The 23,006-nt window shown below is 38.1% G+C and overlaps 1 protein-coding gene across 6 annotated transcripts in view; it reads left to right on the top strand.

Annotated features, from left to right (window-relative positions):
• CCDC85A (coiled-coil domain containing 85A) overlaps window positions 1-23,006 on the top strand; it is a 196,743-nt gene that overhangs the window by 151,632 nt on the left and 22,105 nt on the right. For 5 of the 6 annotated variants that reach the window (XM_024242489.3, XM_024242490.3, XM_024242491.3 and 2 more), the window contains exon 3: window positions 3,085-3,161. The exons of the other annotated variant lie outside the window; for it this stretch is intronic. In XM_024242489.3, coding sequence (XP_024098257.2) covers window positions 3,085-3,161 — 77 coding nt within the window. The remainder of the gene's footprint in view (window positions 1-3,084; window positions 3,162-23,006) is intronic. 6 annotated transcript variants of the gene reach the window in all.

Genomic DNA, 23,006 nt, shown 5'->3' with positions numbered 1-23,006 from the left:
ATGATCTGCAAATCACTTATTCATTTGCAGGAGTAAAGCAGAATCATGAAATCAATAACTTTGCTATTCATTTATGCTGCATACTTTTTCCCTCTTTGGAAGAGTCCATAAAGCAGAGTTTTAAGATTTTATTAAGCTAAAAAAATGAGAGGAAATCTTTAGCAAATGTCTTCAATTTTCTTTACCTGTGTTTCTATTTTCTTATTTGAGAAATGCTCAAAGCTAATCCTCTCCAATGGTGTGAGGTCTGTGAGTCATCATGTTAATGTCAGTGATGGGGGCTTTCTGCACACTATTTTGGAAAACAGGCCTGCTCTAAGCTAGTCAGAGATGAGCTTAATTGTTGTATTTGTGAATTAAGGACTGATGCTTATGTATTTTAGAAAATAAAATGTTAGCTCATTGCTTTAGAGGTCACAAAAATAGAATTGGGTTCATATAAACTATTTCCACATAAAAATAATTGTGTTTCCATGATGAATTTCAGATCAGGGCATCAATATCCATCCTAACTGTGGATCCTTAGGGGCTCCAAACACTTAGGTGCACTACCGTATTGCCTCTTGCCCTTTTTGTGTGTCTGAGGCTGAAGAACAGGAACACTGAGGAGGTTCTTCTGCTTCAATATTAACTGTGGAAGTGTTACCAGTAGCGAAACCATATGAGTCTGCGGTAGCCCCAGTTCTTGCCTCCTTCAGAAGAAATAATTCAACTGAGGGGCATAAAGCAGAATAAGAAGCCGAGGCAAGTTTTAGAGCAGTAGTGAAGGTTTATTAAAAAGCTTTAGAATGGCTGGGCGCGGTGGCTCATGCCTGTAATCCCAGCACTTTGGGAGGCCGAGGCGGGCGGATCACCTGAGGTCGGGAGTTCGAGACCAGCCTGACCAACATGGAGAAACCCCGTCTCTACTAAAAATACAAAAAATAGCCGGGCGTGGTGGCACATGCCTGTAATCCAAACTACTAGGGAGGCTGAGGCAGGAGAATCGCATGAACCTGGGAGGCGGAGGTTGTGGTGAGCCGAGATTGCGCCATTACACTCCAGCCTGGGCAACAAGAGTGAAACTCCATCTCAAAAAAAAAAAAAAAAAAGCTTTAGAGCAGGAATGAAAGGAAGTAAAGTACACTTGGAAGAAGGTCAGGTGGGTGAGTTGAGAGATCAAGTGCACTGTTTGACCTTTTGACTTGGGTTTTATACATTGGCATGCTTCTGGGGTTTCATGTCCCTTCTACCCTGATTCTTCCCTTGAGATGGACTGTCCACATGTGCAGTAGCCTGCTAGCGCTTGGGAGGGGAGCATGTGCAGTGTGTTTACTGAAGATGTATGCATGCTCACTTGAGGCATTCTTCCCTTAGCTGTCTCGCATTTCCAGAGGAAGATCATATACCAGTTAAACTGCTGTTTTTCCTCTTAGTACACATGCTTGAGACCACTCGCCCAACTCCAGAGATCTTATTGGGGAAGTGGTGATCACCAGTACCAAGTTTTTTTCTATCTGTTGGGAGACTGCCTTTCCCTGGTGTTGGCTGCAACTAATTATCATTTTAGAGAGACAGTTAACAACCGCCTGACTATCCTGTGATGGTTGCCTGACATTCTTAGTGGGTGGGCTTGGGGGGAGCCCTCTCCTGCCTTGCTCATGTTTGACTAGCTACCTAATGTAACAGAAGTGTGCTCTGGAGAAAGTCTATTGCTGTGTACCTTTCACTGCACCTGAAATATTTTGTTGTTGTGTGATGAATGAATTGCTACTATGTGATGATCTTGAATATTTTCACTTTAATGAAGAAGAGTTACTATCAGATTGTTCCCAGAAATAAAATTTCACTTTTCTTGACCTGTGACCCCTTTTCCTGACATAAAGCCGTAAACTTTAGAGTTCAATATGGAACAGAAACTAAGCATGATAATGATTCTGAGCTTTCAGCACGTGCCTGAGCTTGTGAAGGAATGAAAAAAATAGTCGATTTCAGATCTGCTCCTAGTTTACCTAAAGATGTGTGAAAAACTTGGGTCTCTGTCACAGTCAGCCAAAATCAGTCAAAATTCATTCTAACTCTAAATAGCTCTTTCATGTTTTTTCTGTCAATATCTGTAAGTTTGTGAAAAGAACAAATATTTTTCTTAAGTCTTGAAATTTTTATTGGGGGAAATAAAGAGAACTGGATGTTTGAAAAATTTTGTTTTATTTTCTTTTTTTTAAATGGAGCTTTGTAGTTTATTTTGGTTGTAGTTAACATTGCAAAATAGTCTTGTATATGTAGAACAACTCATTGACAACTCAAAATGTACAAAATCAGAAGAAAAGAGTGTAATTGTCTTCAAGATGCCTATTATTCTGAGGCTGGTTGGTGTGCAAAAAGCCTGCAGTCTCACCACCTATAATTTTCTCTAATACTTCTTTTTTTTTAATTGACCTCAATACACTTTATTGCAGAACAAGAAATACTAAACATTTAAGAAAGATTTGTGAAACACGATTTGACTTCAGAAAAATATTTGTTCCATCTTAAGAGGATCAAACTTCGGAAATGTTTTAAAAGTCTTCCTCTGAAATGTCTCAATTCTTAGTGATTAAAAATAGCTAAAAGGGCTTAGAGTAGTGGAGAGACTGGATTTCGGTATTAGATTCAGGTTTGAGTTCTGGTTTTGCCCTGTTCTAAGTGTGCGTGATTTTACTAATTAATAATGATGTTGGACTGCTTTTCTTAGGTTTATATATCTAGTGTGTTTCCACTTCTGACAAATATTTTCCATACCTTTACTTGTGTTTTCTTATTGGTTTGTAAGAGTTCTGTATATAATCTTAACACTAATCGTCTGTCAATTGTGTGTACTACCACCTGTAAATATGCCAGTTTGTATCTTATCTTATATTTCTTAACATTGTAAAATTGTTCAAAATTGTTTTTAGTTTCAGTGGCTTCTGTTCTTATTTTTCTGGGAGATTTTTTTTTTTTCTCATTTTAGATAACAGACTAAGTAGTCACTATCTGATTTGAATAAATCAAGCCAGAAATATCCTGACAGTACACCAAACAAGACCTGTGTGTATAATGTGAGTTCTTTCTTTTTAATTTTAGAATCAACCTTGTCCTATGTTAGGCAGCTGGAGGCAAGAGTAAGACAGCTGGAGGAAGAAAATCGCATGCTGCCCCAGGTGGGTGACTTCCAGAAGCTCATAGCTAGTCAGTGCCATTTAAGTTGTAGCATTTTATTTGGAATTTAAAAGCTCAATGACGTTTTCTCTTTTAAATGATAGAAATCATTTTGTAAATAGCCATTCATCAATGTAGAGTGTGATTATGTTCCATGATGGCCATCATCTTATCCAGATTTCTAAGTGTTATACTAAAGGATACAGATGTCTGAAATGAGAATGTGAAATAATTTTGAAAGGAAGAACAAAGGAGAAGGATAAAATAATGAGAAGTAGAAAATAAAGACATGTTGATGGTACTACTCATATACACCATGCATGTAGTTGGTGGATATAGGGAAGGTACTCTTATTTAAATAGAAAATTTGCTAATTTCTGAACTAGGTAGTTGGAAGATTTCACATTATAATTAAATTAGTACATGCTAAAATTCTTTGTGGTATAATTGAACTCTTTCAGTGCAACAAAGTGATGACAGTAATTGACAGTTTTTACTTTGGGACTTCATTTCTTTCCCCTTATTAAAGTAAAGTGGCACTTTTTCCAGGATGTTTAATGTCTTCCCATACGTTTCACTTATAAAATTCTTTCCATGGGCTATTAACTTGATGAGAATGATGCTGGTCTTTTGAGGAGGTGGTTTTCAGAAAATGTTTTGTTGAGGAGTTGAACAAATATGATTCTAGGATGGTTTCCTTTCCAAGATGTGGACAATAATATATTTTAATGTTTTATAACAAGAAGTTTTCTAAGAAATTAGTCACTAGGGTTCTTTCTACATTCTGGTAATTATTTCTGTTTCATAAATGACTAAGGGAAAATTATACCTCAGACAACTAGTAAGCAGTAGTTTAAATAAAAGGTCAAAGACTAACCAATCTTCAGGTTGGTATTTCAGGAAAAGAAATTTGAACATTAATGCAAAGACCCTTTAGAAAGACATTTTAGGTCTTTTTAATCTTGTTTTGTTTTTGAACTACTTTTGCTCATTAGTGATGATTTGGGCTATCAGGTACTGCACATAAGAATCCTTTTTTCTTTCTTCCATTGGCTAACAGTCTCCCCAGAAATCATGAGATTAAGTGAAATAAACCTACAGTAGTTGTCCCCCTTTTCAAGGGGAATACATTCCAAGACCCCAAGTGGACGCCTGAAACCACAGATAGTACCAAACCCTACAATACTATGTTTCCTCCTATACATAAATATATGGTAAAGTTTAATTCATGAATTAGACACAGTAAGAGATTAACAACACTAATAACAAAGTTATTATTAGTAAAGTACTATTAAATAAAATAAGGGTTACTGGAACGCAAGCACTGAGATGCTGTGACCATTGGTCTGATCATCGAGATGGCCATTAAGTGACTAACAGGCAGGAAGTGTAGACAGCGTGGATTCATCCCAGGTGGGATGGAGCAGGACAGCATGAGATTTCATCACACTACTCAAAGTGGCCCACAGTTTAAAACTTGTTTATTTCTGGAATTTTCCATTTAATATTTTTGGTCCCTGGTTGACTACAAGTAACAGAAACTGAGGCTAAGGGTGGAATTCTGTACTTCTCTCTCTTCTCAAACTGTACATGTGTTAAAATTCATGATGACAGAAGAGATTGTGTCATGAAATAAAATACTACTGGTGGGTTTGTTTTCTCTTTGCTCTTCATTATTTTCCTTTTAAATTTTTTTTGTGTTCCTTTTTGCCTTTTATGTTAAATTCACAGTATGACTGTGCTAAGGCCCTTGACTGAAAACATCTAACTTCTTACTTGTTACAAAGAAACCTACAAAATATGGTTGTGCCATCTCTCAGGCAACTGGGAATGTAAAAGAAATAGAAAAAAAATCCAAATGATTTTTGTTTCTTAGTTTCCTTCTGAGAAGGAATTGAGGCTGACATCAAACAGCAAACTAATAGCATGTGTGCCATCTTATCAAAAAAAAAAGAGGCACAACAAATGTGAAAATGATGACAAGGTTGATTCTTAAAAACCTGTAAAAGTGAGTGTTAGAAGTCTTGAAGGAAAATCAGAAGAGTCCTTAACTATACTTGATGTGTCTATGTGTATTGGAATACATAGTACTTGCATAGTTAAGACTAAGCAAGATTAAACAACTACTCAATTTAAAGTGTTCAGTTATATCCTTTTGAATACATTACTATTTTGCTACCAAGGAAGGTTTTTGGTTCATTTTGTTTTGTTTCATTTTTTTCTCTCTAAGAAATGGCTAAGAAAGATCATGTTTTATTGATGCTAAGATGTTATTGATGTGGGATGCACCATCATGATATGTAGCATTACAAAAGAAAAAATGGTATCGGTTATACCATGCCAGATTCTTGCAGATTTCAGCGATGTTACAAATGGGAAAACAATGCTTTAGTTTTAGTTAAACAGCTATTTACTTGTCAAAGTAATTTAATACAAAGAGAACCCATTGTTTGAAATATGCTGTTGGACATATGCAAAGAATGCAGTAGATCTGTCAATTCAAAAACGGGATTTCTGTTAAATTTCTATATCAGAGAGTGATGCCTTCATTTACTACTAAGATATAATAAAGGTACCAGTTGCAGCTACTCCTATAAATACAAACTAACATGAATACAGACAGTAGGTAAGACCCTAGGATGGAACACAATAAATGGATCTCAGAACAGTGAGCATCATGTAGAGAATTCTCATGGGAGACTGAGACTTCAGCTGGATTACACAAAGGCATTTACCTGTACAACTTACTCTTAGATGTTACTGATACTATTACAAATAATGTATCATGAGATTTCCCTGCAGAAACTGTTTCTAACTATGATGTTAGCTGATTTGCAAGGTCAATTCAATGAGAAAAGCTGACATCCTAGCCTAAGTTAATCTCAATATTCGAACACTTGATTTTCAGTTATAAGAATTTGTTCACTATGCCTTGATCAGAAGGTATTCCTTTTCACTCCCAAGTTTATTAAAGCCTGTCCATTTGTCTTTGAATAAACAGAAGTAAGAACGTAGTTGGCATTTGGAATCCCAAGTATGTAAAACACCTTTGCAGCTGTAGCCAGGATTTTTGCTTTTAGTTTAGAGTTCAGACTAATTACATAAAGCACTGTCCTGGAGGAAGAAATCTTCCTCAATGCCCCTTTTTATTCTTTATATAAAATTGTGTATAATGAACAGAAAGTCACAACTTTGCCCTAGCAATATAAATATTTAAAAATAAACACGATGAGTATAATAAATGCTTGTGGATTTCTCCCTGGTTAGATGCAAAGACCTTAATTTTTTCATTTGTAAATGAAGGGGTTCTTCTCAGCTCTTACATTTTGTGGGCTCAGGTGTAAATAAAGGCTTGGGCCCATGTTTTATACATATGCAAAATGTTCAAGTCCCAGAATGAAGGGCTGTTTATTCAAGAACAGATAAAGGCAGTGAAGATTAAGTTAGTTTTATCCAGTGGTGAAGAGGAGCCCACAGGAAGTGCTGATGGAGCCTCTGTATAGCCACCATGGCAGGTCATCCCCAGTGAATGTAGAGCTCCTTGATCTGCTATGGTGTGTACTGTGTCCTGCAAGAATCACTGAGCAGTATTTTAAATCCAGTTTGGGAACACAACATTTCAAAGGTATCCTAAGGTAAGAACCAGTCTTATTATTTTTAGAAAATGCTGCATTATGTGCTAGTTATTATTATTGAGAAGAAAATGCCTCTTCAAAGTTAGTACAAATGGTAGTTAAAGGTCACCTGGACTTTAGGATATTCTTCCGAGCACATGAACAAATGGGAACATTTTTTACAGATCACAGTTAAATCTTTTTCAAAGAATTGCATATAATCTCTTACAGTACACATAATACACATAATGCTAAACTGCTCACATTGGCTGTCAGTTCCACTGCATGGATATGTGATGTGATGTGAACCTCAAACAAAAATTGTGCTTAAATAAATTTATTTAAATAAATGTAGCTACTGTCTATGAGATTTCATTAACTTTTGAATCCAGTTAGATGGAGTCACTCTGAATAATGTAAGTAGGCGTTTGTAAATAATGACATAGTAGGGAGTAAAGTAGTTTTAAGGAGTTTTGTATCAAAATAAAAAGGAACACACCTATCTTCTATACATACTTACAAATAAATACAGGTTTTCTCTATACAAAGAATCATCAATTTCCAGAGCTGGATAGAACCTTGTGTGTCACATAGGACAACCCCCTTTTTCAGTCAAGGTGTATTGGGTTCACAGAGGTTAGGAGCATCCTCCTGTCAGGCAGCCAGTGAAGGCCAGGCATAAGATGTAGGCCTATTCAGTGTTCTTTCTAGCGTGTGCACAGTGGTTCCCTTAATCCGTTCATACCATTAGCATGATTCAGTGTAATTAAGCTACTAAACCTATTTTTATCTTATTGATAAATTCATTTTTTCCAACATTTATCTTAAAAACTAACATTGGATCTGCTTAGCCATCTGAGATTTGTTAGATGTTTATTGCATTCCCGCTTTAAAATAAATGTTCAGTTTTTCTTAACGCCATGGTATACAACATAAATAAAACAAAAAGTGCATTTTACAGGGTCTTCTCCCTGACACATTTCCATAGTACTTGAAAATCATAAAGGTTTATTATATACACACAAATACCCACCCATGCATGGAAAATTTATGCTTAACAGAATGTGGTAAGAGAGGGCCTTTTGGTTCAGAGTGAACTGGAGGAGGGTGGATAGGGGGAACTGATAGTTACAGTCGTGGTTTTAAAATTGAAATTTTAAAATTGAAATTTGATTTTTAGCCCAAATTCAAAAACCTTGCTTAGCTATTTCTACTCCATTCATTATCCTTTTCTTGATGGTCACAAAGATTTTTTAATCCAGACGTAGTCGATATGTTTATTTGCTGCATCTGCAGTGAGGCCTATTCAACTAGAAAATATCTGTAAATGGATAATATAGAATACCTACCTGATGATTTTATTATAAATAAATAGTGCTACCCTTTAAGACATCAGTTACTATTCAGATGTAATGCCGAGGTAAAAATTATTATTATTAAACTATTCTCACCTATTTTGTGCTGACTTGGGATTTTGCATCATAAAGAGACTCGACTAGAGACATGAACAAGCAGTTTGCTGTAGCTCCTAAGTCAATTAAGTACATTTGTTAAAAGTCCTATTGGGAAATTTGTTCTTTTTGATCAAATGCTCTGGTGCCAACATCTGCTTGGAAAGCAGTATATATTCGTTGTGCTCAGAGACCCCCCCCCCTCCCCACAGAACAAACCATCCACCTCTTGAAGCCAACATTTGCAAGCCAGTTTCTGAATCCATAGAGGCACCGGGAACTGCCTGCTGTCATATACCTGCACATGGACTGTGGTTCCACAAACCTGTTTGAAAGGCATGGTAACTCAGATCACCCCTGAGTGAGCCCCTTCCAGCAAGTGTTTCTATTTCTGTAGTGCTAGCACACACAGAAGAGTCTAATTTTAGGAATGGAAATGAAAAGTCTCCCTCTCAAGTAATTTGCTTACAATGTGGCCTTGCAATGCTGTCTTTCAGTGGCTTAGCAAAAGGCAAGGCGGTTGCCAGAGCAGTCTCTGAACAAAGGAAAAGAACCTGTCACTGTTGCCACAAGTGCTGAGAAGGGTACGTGGGAGCTAAAGAAATCAAGCTCTCACTTCCATGGCAACACAGAGCAGGTCCAGCATCACATCTCTGAAGTCCTCTCTCACCTCACCACAGTGCTTATGCAGAATTACTAGCATGGGGGCAGAGAAAGGAGGCTTCTCTCAGACACATTATTCCCCTTATGTGTGTTTCCTTGTTTGCTGTGGAGATAGATATGTATCGTTTTGCCTCTTTATCCTTTTCACATTTTCTGACTTTGCTTTGCCTTTTGTTTGTTTTAGTCTCATAGGGCCATAGATGTATGGCTCTTTTAGAGTTGGAATTGCTCTGAAAAATGAAAATCTGTAACTGTTGTACAAAAACTGTCAGAGAGTAAGGCTTTCCAGGATCCTTAAAGCAAGTGATGGTATTCCTCAACTGTTATTTGCATAGAAATTACCATTCTGGCACTCCTGAAGAGAAACTTGTGCAGAATTATACTTTTTTTTTCTCATGAAGAGCGACCCTAATTATGTTGCACAACCTGTGTAGAATCTGGATGCTACTGATAGGAAAAATTAGTTAAATCCATTAAGGATTGGTTGCTGCTGGAGTCATACTTGGGAAAAAATGGACTCTACCAAATGAATAGTGCTTATGGAACAACGTTTTCTCTAAATTGACATAATTTATATAATTAAAGGAAAAAGGCTTTTATGTGTAGTTCAATAGAGCTTTCAGGGGACAGATGGGAGCAGCACAAGTGGTGTGGGTGTGTTGGAATAAAAGAGATAATTAGATAGGAAAAGTAAATTTATGGAGAAAAAATCATGCTAGAAAACCTAAATAAATGGAAACTGGATTAAGGGAAACGCTAAAATTTGTCAGAGAGAGTATAATTCACAGGAAAAATGTCTAAGGTAACATGGAGGCCCTCAAAGTGAGGGGATTCATAACATTCTTCAGAGATTTCCTCATATTTGAGGGTTCTTGTTTGAGAACCTCTGATACATGATGATAAATCTTCATTCTAATGAGAGAATATAGGTGAAAGGGAAATGAAAATAAAATATGTCCTCACTGCTGATTAAACGTATTACTAGAATTATTTAATAGGTACTAAACTATTTGGGACTGTGTTATCAATAATTCATATTTAATAGTGTTGCCTGTTTATATCTACACTAGTATATTAATAATTCTATCACTAAGGTACATTCAAAACATTTTTTTATTTGTAATAGCCATAAAAAATTTGTAGCATTATTGTTACCCTGTCCTTGGCAGAATTTTTCACAAAAAATTATGGGACCCTATCAGTCTTAGGTTTGGCTATATAGTAATATCAACTAGAAATGTAGATACTTATGAGAAGCAATACTAAGGAATATTTGGAAAAAAAATTGAAAGGGTATTATAAGAGAAGCTAATGTTGCCTTGAACTTATAGAAATGCTTTTCTGTTCTTCTTTTGCTTAAAAAAAAAAGCCAAAAATAAAAAGTTAAGTTAAAGATGAAACAGTCTTCTGTTTTCTTTTCCTTTTTTTTTCTTTTCTTATTTTTTTTTTTGAGACAGAGTCTCGCTCTGTCACCCAGGCTGGGGAGCAGTGGCACTATGTTGGCTCACTGCAACCTCCGCCTCCTGGGTTTTAAGCGATTCTCCTGCCTCAGCCTCCCGGGTGCAGTGGCTCACGCCTGTAATCCCAGCACTTTGGGAGGCCGAGGTGGGCGGATCGCTTGAGGTAAGGAGTTCAAGACCAGTCTGGCCAACATGGTGAAACCCCATCTCTACTAAAAATACAAAAATTAGCAGGGTATGGTGGCGGGTGCCTGTAATCCAGTCTTCTGTTTTCTAATAAGGTAAGGTAACAGGCTCATAGAAAGTGGAAAGCATGGTATAGTGTTAGATTTTGGAATGTAGTTAATTAAATGTAAATACCATTAAAATGTGGATATCAAAAAAACAGTAAATTATGAAATCTTGGCCTCTGGGAAGCTTGTAAAGATGCTGTGATTCCCAGTAGGGCAGTCTTTGATCTCCATTTCCTGCTGGAGGTCACTACATCTCTGACTAATGGAAAATAAGCATCTAAACTAAGCTGTCCTCCTCCTCTGTGGTTGAGAGACCTTTCCTACAATGAGATTTAGGCACTTTTCATTTAAAAGTTTTCTACTTTTCATTTTTTGTTTTCTTTCCTGTAGCCTGGGCAAAGTGAACATGCTTATAAATATAACGCATCAGTAATTTAAGTTGGTGCCTTCTATATCCTTTACATATAAAGTAGACAAATATAAATGTAATATATGCAATATCTATGTTGCCTAAATATAAACATAATATAGATCAGAAATGTAATATAAATAAAGATCTATATTCTTTAACAATATAAGACAGTTTAAGTGAATACATTTTTAAGTGATTTGATACTTTCTTTTTCTTTTTTTGAGACAGGGACTCGCTCTACAGGCTGGAGTGTAGTGGCATGATCTCGGCTCACTGCAATCTCCGCCTCCCTGGTTCGAGTGATTCTCCTGCCTCAGCCTACTGAGTAGCTGGGATTACAGGCACGTGCCACCATGCCCAGCTAATTTTTGCATTTTTAATAGAGACGGAGTCCCACCACATTGACCAGGTTGGTCTCAAACTCCTGGCCTCAAGTGATCCTCTTGCCTCGGCATCCCAAAGTGCTGGGATTACAGGTGTGAGCCACTGCACCTGGCAAGACTTTCTTAAATTACATTTGAAAAGCTGTCATTGTATGAAAAATAAGCAAAACATAACTGAGCCATGTTTAGGAAGCTGAGGCATAGTCAGCAGTGACTTTGGACTGTGATGGTAATTCAGAGAGGCACTGTGAATTGCTAGAAATAACACTGAATAGGGGTTTCAAGAACTAGTTCTTTGCCTGGCTCTGTCTTTAATCAGCTGTTAGACCAGGAGGACACCCCTAACCTCTCTAAGCCTTATATAGCTTGTCTATAAAAGAAAATTGTCACAGGTGATATGCAAAGAGCTACTAAACTCTGCAAATTTATGACTCTTTATCCAGAGAAAGTTTGTGTTTATGTATAATGAATATACAAAACGGGTGTGTTCTTTTTATTTTGATACTCAGATTCCTTAAAACCACAACTTTACACTATATTGGGTCTTTAATTTACAAATGCCTACTTACATCATGGGGGGTTACTCTACCTCACTGGATTCTACAGCTAATAAAATTTCATTAGATAGCTATTAAATCTATTTGAATAACACACAGTCATGGACATGTATGTTTAAGGCTCAGACCATATCAGATACACAGATAGTGTGCTCACACGCTAGTCTAATCAGTGTTGGCTATATGTGTATTTGGAGAGATAATATACAGTCCCCTTAATGTTTCTTTCTATTCTTTACATAAAATCATGTATAATGAACATAAAATTCTAGTTTTCCCTAACAATATACATATTTAAAAATAAAATGAGTGTGATAAAGGCTTGTGGATTTATCTCTGGTTAGATCCAAAGAGCTAACTTTCCTTCATTTCTAAGTGTGGTTCCTTTCAGCCCTGAACATTCTGAGACCAGGTGTAAATAAAAGCTTGGGCTCATGCCTTATACATTTGCAAAGCTACCAAGTCTCAGAATGAAGGGCTCTTTATTCAGGAACAGATAGAGAGAAGCAGTGAAGATTGAATTGGTTGTATCTAGTTGGTGGAGAGGAACCCACAGGAAGTGCTGATGGAATGCTGGTACAGCCACCATGTCAGGTCATCGCCCAGTGAATGCAGAGCTCTTTGCACTGCCATGTTCTCTATGATACCCGATGAAGATCACTAAGCTGTCCTTTAAATCCAATGCAACATTTTAAAGAGCGCCCAAAACTAGGAACCGTCTTATTATTTGGGGGAGATGCAATGTTATTTATTAGGCATTATTTGAGAAGAAAATGCCTTGTGAAGGGTGGTATATACAGCCCAGCCACAATTGTAAACATAGTGTTACTGAGTAGACTGTGTTTCCTCAGGCCACACCAGCCCAGGTAAAGATCACCTGAAGTTAGGATATTCTCACGTGAGTTCATGAACTAATGTGAAAATTTTAAAAATATCACATTTGAACATATTTTAAAGGGACCACATATTGTCTCATATTGCATATAATAAAAGAAGCCATGACATTTCTCATACTGCATACAATAAAAGGAGGCATGACATTTCACAGAGGGAATTTAAATAATTATGACAAAAGAGAATGCTAACATAGAAAATGCTAAACAATTAACTTTTATCTAAATGTAATTTATACCCAATAGTAGGTATTCTTTATTTTAAAATGTAGCATACTTTTCAGAAATTCAGTTCTGAGACTAGCCAAAATAAATTGTTATGACAAAGAGATGACAAAGACATGAGGTATCACACATTAGTTTTTTCAGTGAAGCTACACTGAGGAGAATGATGAAAGAGAAGCTGCATATAAATCAAAGTCATCTGCGCTTGTGATACACATAAAGAATAATATAGAGAGGAAGAAAATGTTTTTTCAAAGGATACCTGATTTACTGGATTCATTCTGTAGACTAAAGCATCTGAAATAGCCACCAAGAAGTGGATGAGGCCTTTCTTTAGATTTTCTGGTTGACATAATGAAAGAATTGTAGGAGGCACACAGTGAGATCGTAATGAGTGTAGCTTTTACTGTTTAGAAGAAGCTCCTGTACATGATCTTTTAGGTTGAGTGCCTCTGAGCCTGTCTAAGCTGGTAGCATGTTAACACGTGACACTAATTAAAGCATGTTGGAGAAGCAGGATGAAGAAAGAGCATATTAAATAAATTATAGGTGTTAGCTTAATTGTTTCACTACTTAGGGGCCTTCAATGGCTTGGTAAGTAATTCTTACTAGAAGATGATTTAGGGTTTATTTTAGAATTAAAAATTCTACAAAGTATTCTAACATCCATAATCAATGGAGTCTTTTGAAAAACAGCCCAGCCACAATTGTAAACATAGCGTTACTGAGTAGACTGTGTTTCCTCAGGCCACACCAGCCCAAATTGGGGTCACAGAAATGATAATAGTGTTCCCCATGGGCCCAGCCCCCTATGAGTCTGCTTTTGGGAGCTGTTCCCCCATCAGGTGTACAAGTCTTCACCTACTGTCTTAAGTCTAGTCCTGTGGGTTTCCACACTTCACCCTTCCTGAGCCTGACTTTGGCTGTTGACTGGCTGCCACAGTCTGGCCATTCCCCACGGCTCCTAGGATTGGAGCTCCCAAGTTTTCCAATATTCCCTGGGCTGAGAAAATTCCCCCACCCTTACTTGGGTTCTACCCTATTCCAGGCTCCAAATCCATAGGAAAAGTAGCTCCTTACCCAGGGTCTAGTGTTAAGGCCAGGAAATGGAGGTGGGAAGGGAATACTTACTATTGGTCAAGAGACAGTCTATTCAGAATATTTTTTTCCCTTTGAAAGCACTCCATTCTCCTTAATTCACATGTGTCTATAGTCTATTTCTTACCTTTGGGAGAACTCTTTGTCCTCAAACTTCATAGTATCTCACAAAAATTTACTCACCTCAGGTATTTGTGATTTCAGAAATGCTTAATTGAGACCCAAAATAATGAAGCCTTCTTTCAGAATTTTTTTTTTCTCTTTACGATTTTTCTAACTTACCTAGGGTAGTGGTATAGAAGCAACCTTTGAATTATTATTCTTAAAAAAGAGAAAAATAAAATAAGACAGCTCACCTCTTCACTTAAAGCCCTTGGATTACATTTTTTGTTAGTTTTATTAATTTAACTATTGTTCTTAGCAATTATATTAGGAAAAAGAATGGATTGAGAAATGTGCAGGTTACAGAGGAAGTGTCAGTCTGACTTAAATGTAGTATAGCAAGTAAAGGAATTGGGTATTGTCTTTTCATGACCTAAAATGCCTCTCACTTGCTGCAGAACAACTTGCAAGGCAGGAGTTCTAATGTTTGACAGATAACAAATAACCAATAAACACAGGACCAGATGGGAGCCATTCTGGACTTATATAAAAGCTGGCTCTAAGAAGGGAGGCTTTTTAATAGCCAAGCTCTATCAATTGTTTGTGACAACCAAGGCAGGTGTGTCTTAATGTCAAAGGGGGATAATTTTTTTAATTTAAGCATTTTCATATGTGATGAAATTTAATATCTATAACTACAGAAATCTCATAAGAGGAAAAGATAAAATGCACACTCAGAAATAAATCTAACCAGTAAATTTGATCACAGCTAAATTGTGTGGGAATGATTGGTCGTTATGCTTTTGGGTGCCTAGCAAGTATTTAGTGCCAGAAGTTAACAGAAGCTACAGTTAAAATTTAGATGAAATATTTCTGACAAAGAGTTTTAAACAAAGGGGCCTTTATCAACTTTGCATTTTGCAATTTTTGTTTGGAACAAGCCCCATTCACTTTCTACTCCTGTTTCTACCACACTCCCATTTTAATACATGATTCTTTAACCAGTGAAACTCACATGCTTTTGTTAGTAAGTTCTCTAAATGGTCAGAAAGTTGGTGATGGCAGCCTAGGTTCTTTGCCTATTGAAAAAGACTTTGGATGTGGGAGGCTGAGCCAGGTGGATCACCTAAGGTCAGGGATTCAAGACCAGCCTAGCCAACATGGTGAAACCCCATCTCTACTAAAAATACAAAAATTAGCCAGGCATGGTGGCAGACACCTGTAATCTCAGCTACTGAGGTAGGAGAATCACTTGAAACTGGGATGCGGAGGTTGCAGTGAGCTGAGATCGTGCCACTGCACTCCAGCCTGGCCGACAGAACAAGACTCCATCTCAAGCAAAAAAAAAAAAAGAAAAAAAAAAAAAAGAAAAGGACTTTGGAGAGGTCATTTTAAGATTGAGCCCCGGGCATGGTGGTTCACGCCTCTAATCCCAGCACTTTGGGGGGCCGAGGCTTGTAGATCACAAGGTCAGGAGACCAAGACCATCCTGGCTAACACGGTGAAACCCCATCTCTACTAAAAAAACAAAAAAAACAAAACAGTAGGCCGGGTGTGGTGTCCGGCGCCTGTAGTCCCAGCTATTCCGGAGGCTGAGGCAGGAGAATGGCGTGAACCCGGGAGGCGGAGCTTTCAGTGAGCTGAGATCGCGCCACTGCACTCAAACCTGGGCAGCAGAGCGAGACTCCATCTCAAAAAAAAAAAAAAAAAAAAAAAAGATTGAGCCCTAAATAGCCACTTGTGAAGAAGGTGTCTCATGCAGTCTTCTGGGCATTGATTCATTGATTTTATTGCAGAGGATTCTCTTAGTTAGGGAAACCAGTCATACTGAGCTGTTGTCACTTGAAGAAGAGATCAAGATAGGCATGAGAGCAGGTAGAGACAGCTGCCCCTCAAATGTTCACTTAAATACCCACTATGCTCAGGATCTTAATATTAATAAAATTCATCAGAATCAGTCATGAGAGTGTGATAAGACATCTTTCAATTCTAGATAGAAGTATTTTGGGTTGATTTCTTGTGGCTACAGTTGATGCCATAATTTATTGGTAATAATTGGTCTTTAAACCATTTGAAAATATTCGGTGTTTTTATCACATTGATTTTAAATACTTTTATTGCCTTATTAAACTATGCTTTTTATTTTAGATATATCTTTTGTGTTAATGTTTTTTGAAGGCATGAGTCCTACTGGGTTTTCAGTGTGTGTTCAGTATCTTGTCTTTAGGGCCCAAGAAGAGACATTGTAGATCATGGAAGGGATAGTGTCCATTTCTGGTTTTTTTTTTTGCTACGTTCTTTTCTCTTAAATGATGAGGTTGCAGCCTGAAATGGACCTTTCTTTGTGTGAGAAACAGAGCTTATGCCAGAGCAGGATGGATATTTACAAGCGTCTGTGACCCTTACAGTTGGATCTGACTCAGGTTACAGACAGGGCACAATACAATATGGAGACCCAGTGTGTCATCATTTCCAACCTGGTGCTGTGTTTCTGTCTCAGGCACTAACCACATCCTGAGTATCAGCTGGGGTCCTGGATACTGGCCCAGCATTGAATCCATCTTGATGATGATTCCCATTCTGACCCTGGCCCCCCATGGTTATTCTATTTTGCAGGTGAGAGAATGTCACCTATTAATGGACAGGGCAAGGTTTGTGTCCAGATTTTCTGTTACCTCTGGTCTAGTATTTCTATTTTGCTCAGACTTGTCACGTGACACTTTTGCATCTCTTAAAGCAAGATAATCTGTGAAAATAACACTATCACCACTACTTCCACCACCATCAGCCAAAACAAACCTCTGCTGTAGTATTGGGGTCTGAATACTACAGCTCCCAGGAAACCTGGGCCAAGAAACCTGGTTTAGTTTCTAGTCCATCTGTTTTGATATTTACTATGAGAGTTCATTTCTCTAATAATGTTTTATCCAGTTGGGAAGGTCTTATCCTTTTAGAACTCTTAAGAAATTTCTAGCCTCCAATAAACACTTAGCAAAGGACGTTTGTCTATTTATCACTTATTTTCTGGTTCATTTACAGCTTCCATTTAAGCACCTTGCCTCCTTCTCCAGAAATGTCCCAGACTATTCCAATCTGCAGTGACGTCTTTATTATCTTTACCAGGGTTGGCAAACTTTTTTAGCAAAGAGCCAGGTAGTAAATCTTTTCAAATTTATGGACCATATGGTCTGCTTCAGCTACTCACATCCTGCCATTGTAGTGTGAGAAGAGCAGAAAACAACCACAGAGAACATGTAAATGAACAGGTGTGGCTGTATTAGAACAAAACTTATTTACAAAATAAACAGTGGCCTGGATTTAACTCTGGTAGTAGTTTGCTGATCCCTGCTTTACACTAAAATAATTTATTCATCCATGACTCTTGGTTATCTCTTATATTACTGTCTTTTTTTCTTTCTTTTTTTTTTGACATGGAGTTTCACTCTTGTTACCCAGGTTGGAGTACAGTGGCACGATCTTGGCTCACTGCAACCTCCACCTCCCAGGTTCAAGCGATTCTTCTGCCTCAGCCTCCCGTGTAGCTGGGATTACAGGCTTCTGCCACCATGCCTGGCTAATTTTTTGTATTTTTTTTTTTTTTTTTTTTTTTTTTTTTTTTTAGTAGAGATGGGGTTTCACTGTGTTGGCCAGGCTGGTCTTGAACTCCTGACCTCAGACGATCCACCTGCCTCGGCCTCCCAAAGTGCTGGGATTACAGGCATGAGTATGTTTTCATTTGTATATAAAGACTTTATACAAATGCTCTTCCTAGTATTTGCTGCTTATTTTTGCATTAGTTCAAATTCTTTGTCTTGTCATCCCAAAACCTGCTCTGAGTTACCAGTACTGGGATTTGAAGTGTGCTGTGATTTAACCAGCGGTAGTTGAGCAAGAGGCAAGGTATTTTTTTCTAATTAATCTCTTAGCTTTAGGCTGAGAACTTTTTGGAGACCAGGATGCTTGCATTTGACTTGAAAAGGGAAGATCCTCCCATATAGAAGGGACAATTGTTGTGATATCTTCGAATAGGAAATTTGTACTTTTTTGAAACATGTATCTATGGTGACTGTAGGTACCCTTTAGTGAGTGATTGATTATATTACTTTTGTGTCCTGGCGATCTCTTCCACGTCTCAGAGAGATTGTTAAGAAACTAAAATGGCACAGGCTTATCTTTAAAATAGATACCACATAGGCAGCAGCTTGGAAAGAATGTGAATTTCTACATACACCTTCACAGACAAGTGAAATGCTAAATCTATGTTTATCGATGGATGAAGAAAACCATTTCTGGCTAAGGAGGAGTCAGAAATCAATCTCCCTTTTCTCTTAAGTGAGGGCATTTCCTGAAAAAAGGAGAAACTTGCAGAAAAAAGTAGGAAGTAAGTGAATTCTGCATTTTTCAGGTTCTGCATATTAATATTCTTCTTTCACATGATCTTTGTCATATATGTGGGTTTTAGTCATTATGTATGTGTTCTTGTAAAGGAAAGGTGAAGGTGTTTTGGTTGGCTGTTTCTGCAGCATCTGTTCATTGGGAATCGGCAAGGTGCTTTCGGAAGGACAGAGGAGAACAAAGGCTAGTTCACATCTTCAGCATGTTTTCTGTAGGTCAGGGCAAGACTTAGAGGAAAGTGAGAAGAATCCCCACTTTCTTTTCCTTGTCACCAGGACTGATTGACATCAGAAGAGCCAAATGGTGGAAGAGAGCTTAAAAAGATTAGCCAGTGTGATGTTCACGTTATATGCTATAAATACATGTATTTACTATTGGTCAATTAAAAATAAAATAAACTTTTTTAAAAAAAGATTAACCAAATGCATTTACAATGCTTGGTCAGTGACTGATGTCAACCTAGCAATTTTCAAGCCTCTCTGTAGCACTTAATGTTTTCAGAATGCTTTGCAATCAGGCTTATTAGTCTCCATTCACAGCTACCACGTGAAGCTAATTGATAGGCCTCTCCATTTTAGCGTTGAGGACAAGTGACTTGCTGAGGGTCAGGCAGTGAGTGGTTTATGGAGCTCATTAGTCTCTGGGTTATTTCTCTCTTGAGTTAGCAAAAATGCTTTTCATTTTTTTTTTTAAAGACATCTCTAACCAGCCTTGGGGAACTTACTACTGGTTAGCCAGATTGTTTTTCAGGATAATACTATTGCAAAAATTCTAATTTTTAAGTTTGTTTTAAAATTTTGCCTTTCCTAAAGCTTAACAGTGTCACTTTTCAGAACTTTTCTGTTAACTTTTCAGAAAGTTTTGGCTGTACGTGTTAAGGGTTACCTTTACCTGGGTAATGCCCTCAAAATTTTGGCCATTTTCTTCCTATCACACAGAGACTTTATAAAAAATAAACTGTGTTAAGCAAGAAGCCTTAGTTTGTGACAATAGTTGTGGTCAAGATTTGTATGGAGAGATGAGATGAAACTATTTTTTATTCCAGTTGCCTCTGCTATCTGTTATCCCCAGAATCTCATATAGGCTAAACAGAAGCAGTGACCTCACTATTTGGAATGAGAAAGGTTAACATTTATTGTTGGTTTGGTACAGGAATATTTATTCAGTAGTAGATAATGAGTGGGCTTCCACTGCTTTTCTTAGCACAAGCAAAACATCCCTTAAAAATAGGGAGTAGAGGCCAGGCGTGGTGGCTCACGCCTGTAATCCCAGCACTTTGGGAGGCCAAGGCGGGCGGATCACAAGGTCAGGAAATCGAGACCATCCTGGCTAAAATGGTGAAACCCCATCTCTACTAAAAATCGAAAAACCTTAGCTGAGCGTGGTGGCGGGTGCCTGTAGTCCCAGCTACTCAGGAGGCTGAGGCAGGAGAATGGCGCAAACCCAGGAGGCGGAGCTTGCAGTGAGCCGAGCCGAGATCGCGCCACTGCACTCCAGTCTGGTTGACAGAGCAAGACTCCGTCTCAAAAAAAAAAAAAAAAAAAATAGGGAGTAGAATTTCTGTGGGTCATGGAAGGCTAATGGCTTGCATTGGCCATTCGTTTAATCTTTTACCCCTTGAATCTTTTTTGAGCATCTCTTATGTACAGATACTGTTTGAGAATACAGTCTTGAATAAGAGAGTTAAGGCCTCTGTCTCATGCAGCTTACATTTTAGTAGCTAGATTATTATTTTTAAAACCATAAATATGTAATACATTACCCAAAAGAGGTAATCACTATGAAGAAAATAAAAGCAGGGCATAGAATAAGAGAGTGACTAGAGTAGGAGAATATTTAGAAAAGACCTCTCATCTGAGGAGACTTGAATAAAGGAAGTATGGCATGGAAAAGAGTATTCCTGGAAGTGGGAACAGCAAGGATGTTTCAGAAAGAGGAACAAGGCCAATGTGGCTGGAACAGAGTGGGTAAAATGGAGAATAAAAGGAGATAAAGTTGGAGAAAGAGGAAGACCCTGTGTGCTCTGTTGACCAAGCTCAAGCATGTGGATTTGCATATGAGTTGATGGAAAGCTATTGGAGGATTTGGGCAGGGATGTGATATCATCAATTCACATTTTTGAAGGATCACTCTCCATGTTGGGTAAACATGAGACTGAAGAAGGTAGAGACAGGGAGAGGGGACATTGGTACACTCATTAGGGAGCTAGCTTGGTAGTCTAAGAGAGCTGACAGTGGCTTGAACTAAGTGGTAGGGTGGAGATGGTGAGGAGGGGTTAGACTCACAGCATGTTTTCAAGTAGAGCTAAGAGTGCTTAATGATAGATGGGATGTGGACTGTAAAGGAAAGGGACTGCATATGGCTTCATAGGTTGGGCACTGACAGCCCCAGAAGGAACTATTCACAGTGACTATGCAGTGAATGGCAGCCCAGGGATGGGACAGAGTGTCAACCCTGGGAAGAATTGAGGATGACTCCTTGGATTTTGATCTCAGCAATCATATGATTGGTGGTGCTGTTTACTGAGATAGGCAAGACAGTGAGGAACAGGTTAGGAGGTACAGGGGAATCAAGTTCTATTTTGGACATAGTCAATTTGAGGTGTTGGACATCAACAAGGAGATGTCACATAGAGTTGGATTGTACATGTTAAACTCAGGTGAGATATCAGAGCTGGAGATAAAAAATTGGGAAGAATGAAATATATATATATTTTAACTATGGGACTGAATGGGAACTTCTTGTCAATGAATGTTGAGGGAAAAAAAAAGAGCTTTGTGGACTGTATCCTGGACACCCCAAGATTTAAAGATAGAGGAGAGAGGAGCCAAGTGTGGACTGCAAAGAGAGACCCAATTAGCTTTTTTTTTTTCTTTTTTTCTTTTTTCTTTTTAAGATGAAGTCTCGCTCTGTCGCCCAGTGAAGTCTCGCTCTTTCACCCAGGCTGGAGTGCAGTGGTGTCATCTCAGCTAATTGCAACCTCCGCAACCTGGGTTCAAGTGATTCTCCTTCCTCAGCCTCCCGAGTAGCTGGGATTACAGGCATGTGCCACCACACCCGGCTAATTTTTGTATTTCTTTAGGGGAGACTGGGTTTTGCCATGTTGGCCAGGCTGGTCTCGAACTCCTGACCTCAGGTGATCTGTCCCCTTGGCCTCCCAAAGTGCTGGGATTACAGGTGTGAGCCATTGCTCCCGGCCCCGTTTAGCTTTTTTAGTCTCCCAGAGGTATGGATGATTTTGGGACTTACTTCAATGGACTGACTCTGCAAAGACGGTTTATATTTTGTTTTAACTCTCTGTGCCCTAGATTTATCCTTTTGAATATGATTCAGTTAAATGAGTGTATATATAGTTTGAATAAAAAAATCTTGTTTTCCATCGTGTTTTTTTTTATAAGAAGGTAGGGCACAGATGAACATATTTTTAAAATCTCTTTATTTTCTTCCCTTCCAGTAAGAGCTGTGTGTGAAATAAGAGCTCATGCTTCCATGATGCTTCCTTTTGTGCTTTGATGATGGTCTCGCTGATGGTGGATTTCATTTTTCCCTGCCAGAGATTTTACTACTACCAATTATGCAAAGGCTACACTGCCTGGATTCTGGATTCATTTTGGCTACTCTCGTTTTTGTAAACATTTAAGCATAAGATCATTGCCAACGCTCCATGATAGATCTTTCAGCAGGTGGCATGGGTGGACCTACAGCCTAATTGGTAGCTGTGTTTGTTTGTATTATTGTATGTATCCTAGAGAGGTAGCTGTAAGGATACATACGAGAAGCTGACTCTTCTTGCTTCTCTATTGACCTCTCTCTTGTCTTGACTTTCCCATTTTGCATGGGAGCTTCATATACTAGAAGATTCATCGAAGAACTTAAGATCCTTCTTTTTGCCAAAGCTAGGGCAGCAAACACTACCTCACAGTGGAATATTTCTTAGTCAATTCAGCAAATATTTATTTTAAGTTACTGTTTAGTTCCTGGGGCTCTAGTTCTGTGCATGTGTTCCACTGGGCCCTGATAGCATGCTGAAGTGTTTAACACAATTATTAATTGGCTCTGGTCTGCAAGTCAGATGCAATGTTAATTAGCATTACTTCTTTGCCATTGCATCCGTACTGGCAATTCAGTTCCATGCCCTTACACTCTCTGTCCTACTTGTGCTTTCCTTTTCTCCCTTTTAAAAAATAAGCCCAAAACCTGAAAGTATTCAGATATGTTCTCAGCAACAATGCCATAACCTTTTACTATTTAATACCAGCCTAATTGAAAAGCAATTTAGAAGTATCAGTCTTTTTCTGTGGGAATTTCAATGTTTCTCACTGGGAGTTCTATAGTTAATAAAAGTCAAGTATTAAGCACGT

This window comes from Pongo abelii, chromosome 12 (genome assembly GCF_028885655.2).
Source record: "Pongo abelii isolate AG06213 chromosome 12, NHGRI_mPonAbe1-v2.0_pri, whole genome shotgun sequence".
NCBI classification, from domain to species: Eukaryota; Metazoa; Chordata; class Mammalia; order Primates; family Hominidae; genus Pongo; species Pongo abelii.
This window is presented reverse-complemented; position numbering and strand designations above follow the sequence as displayed.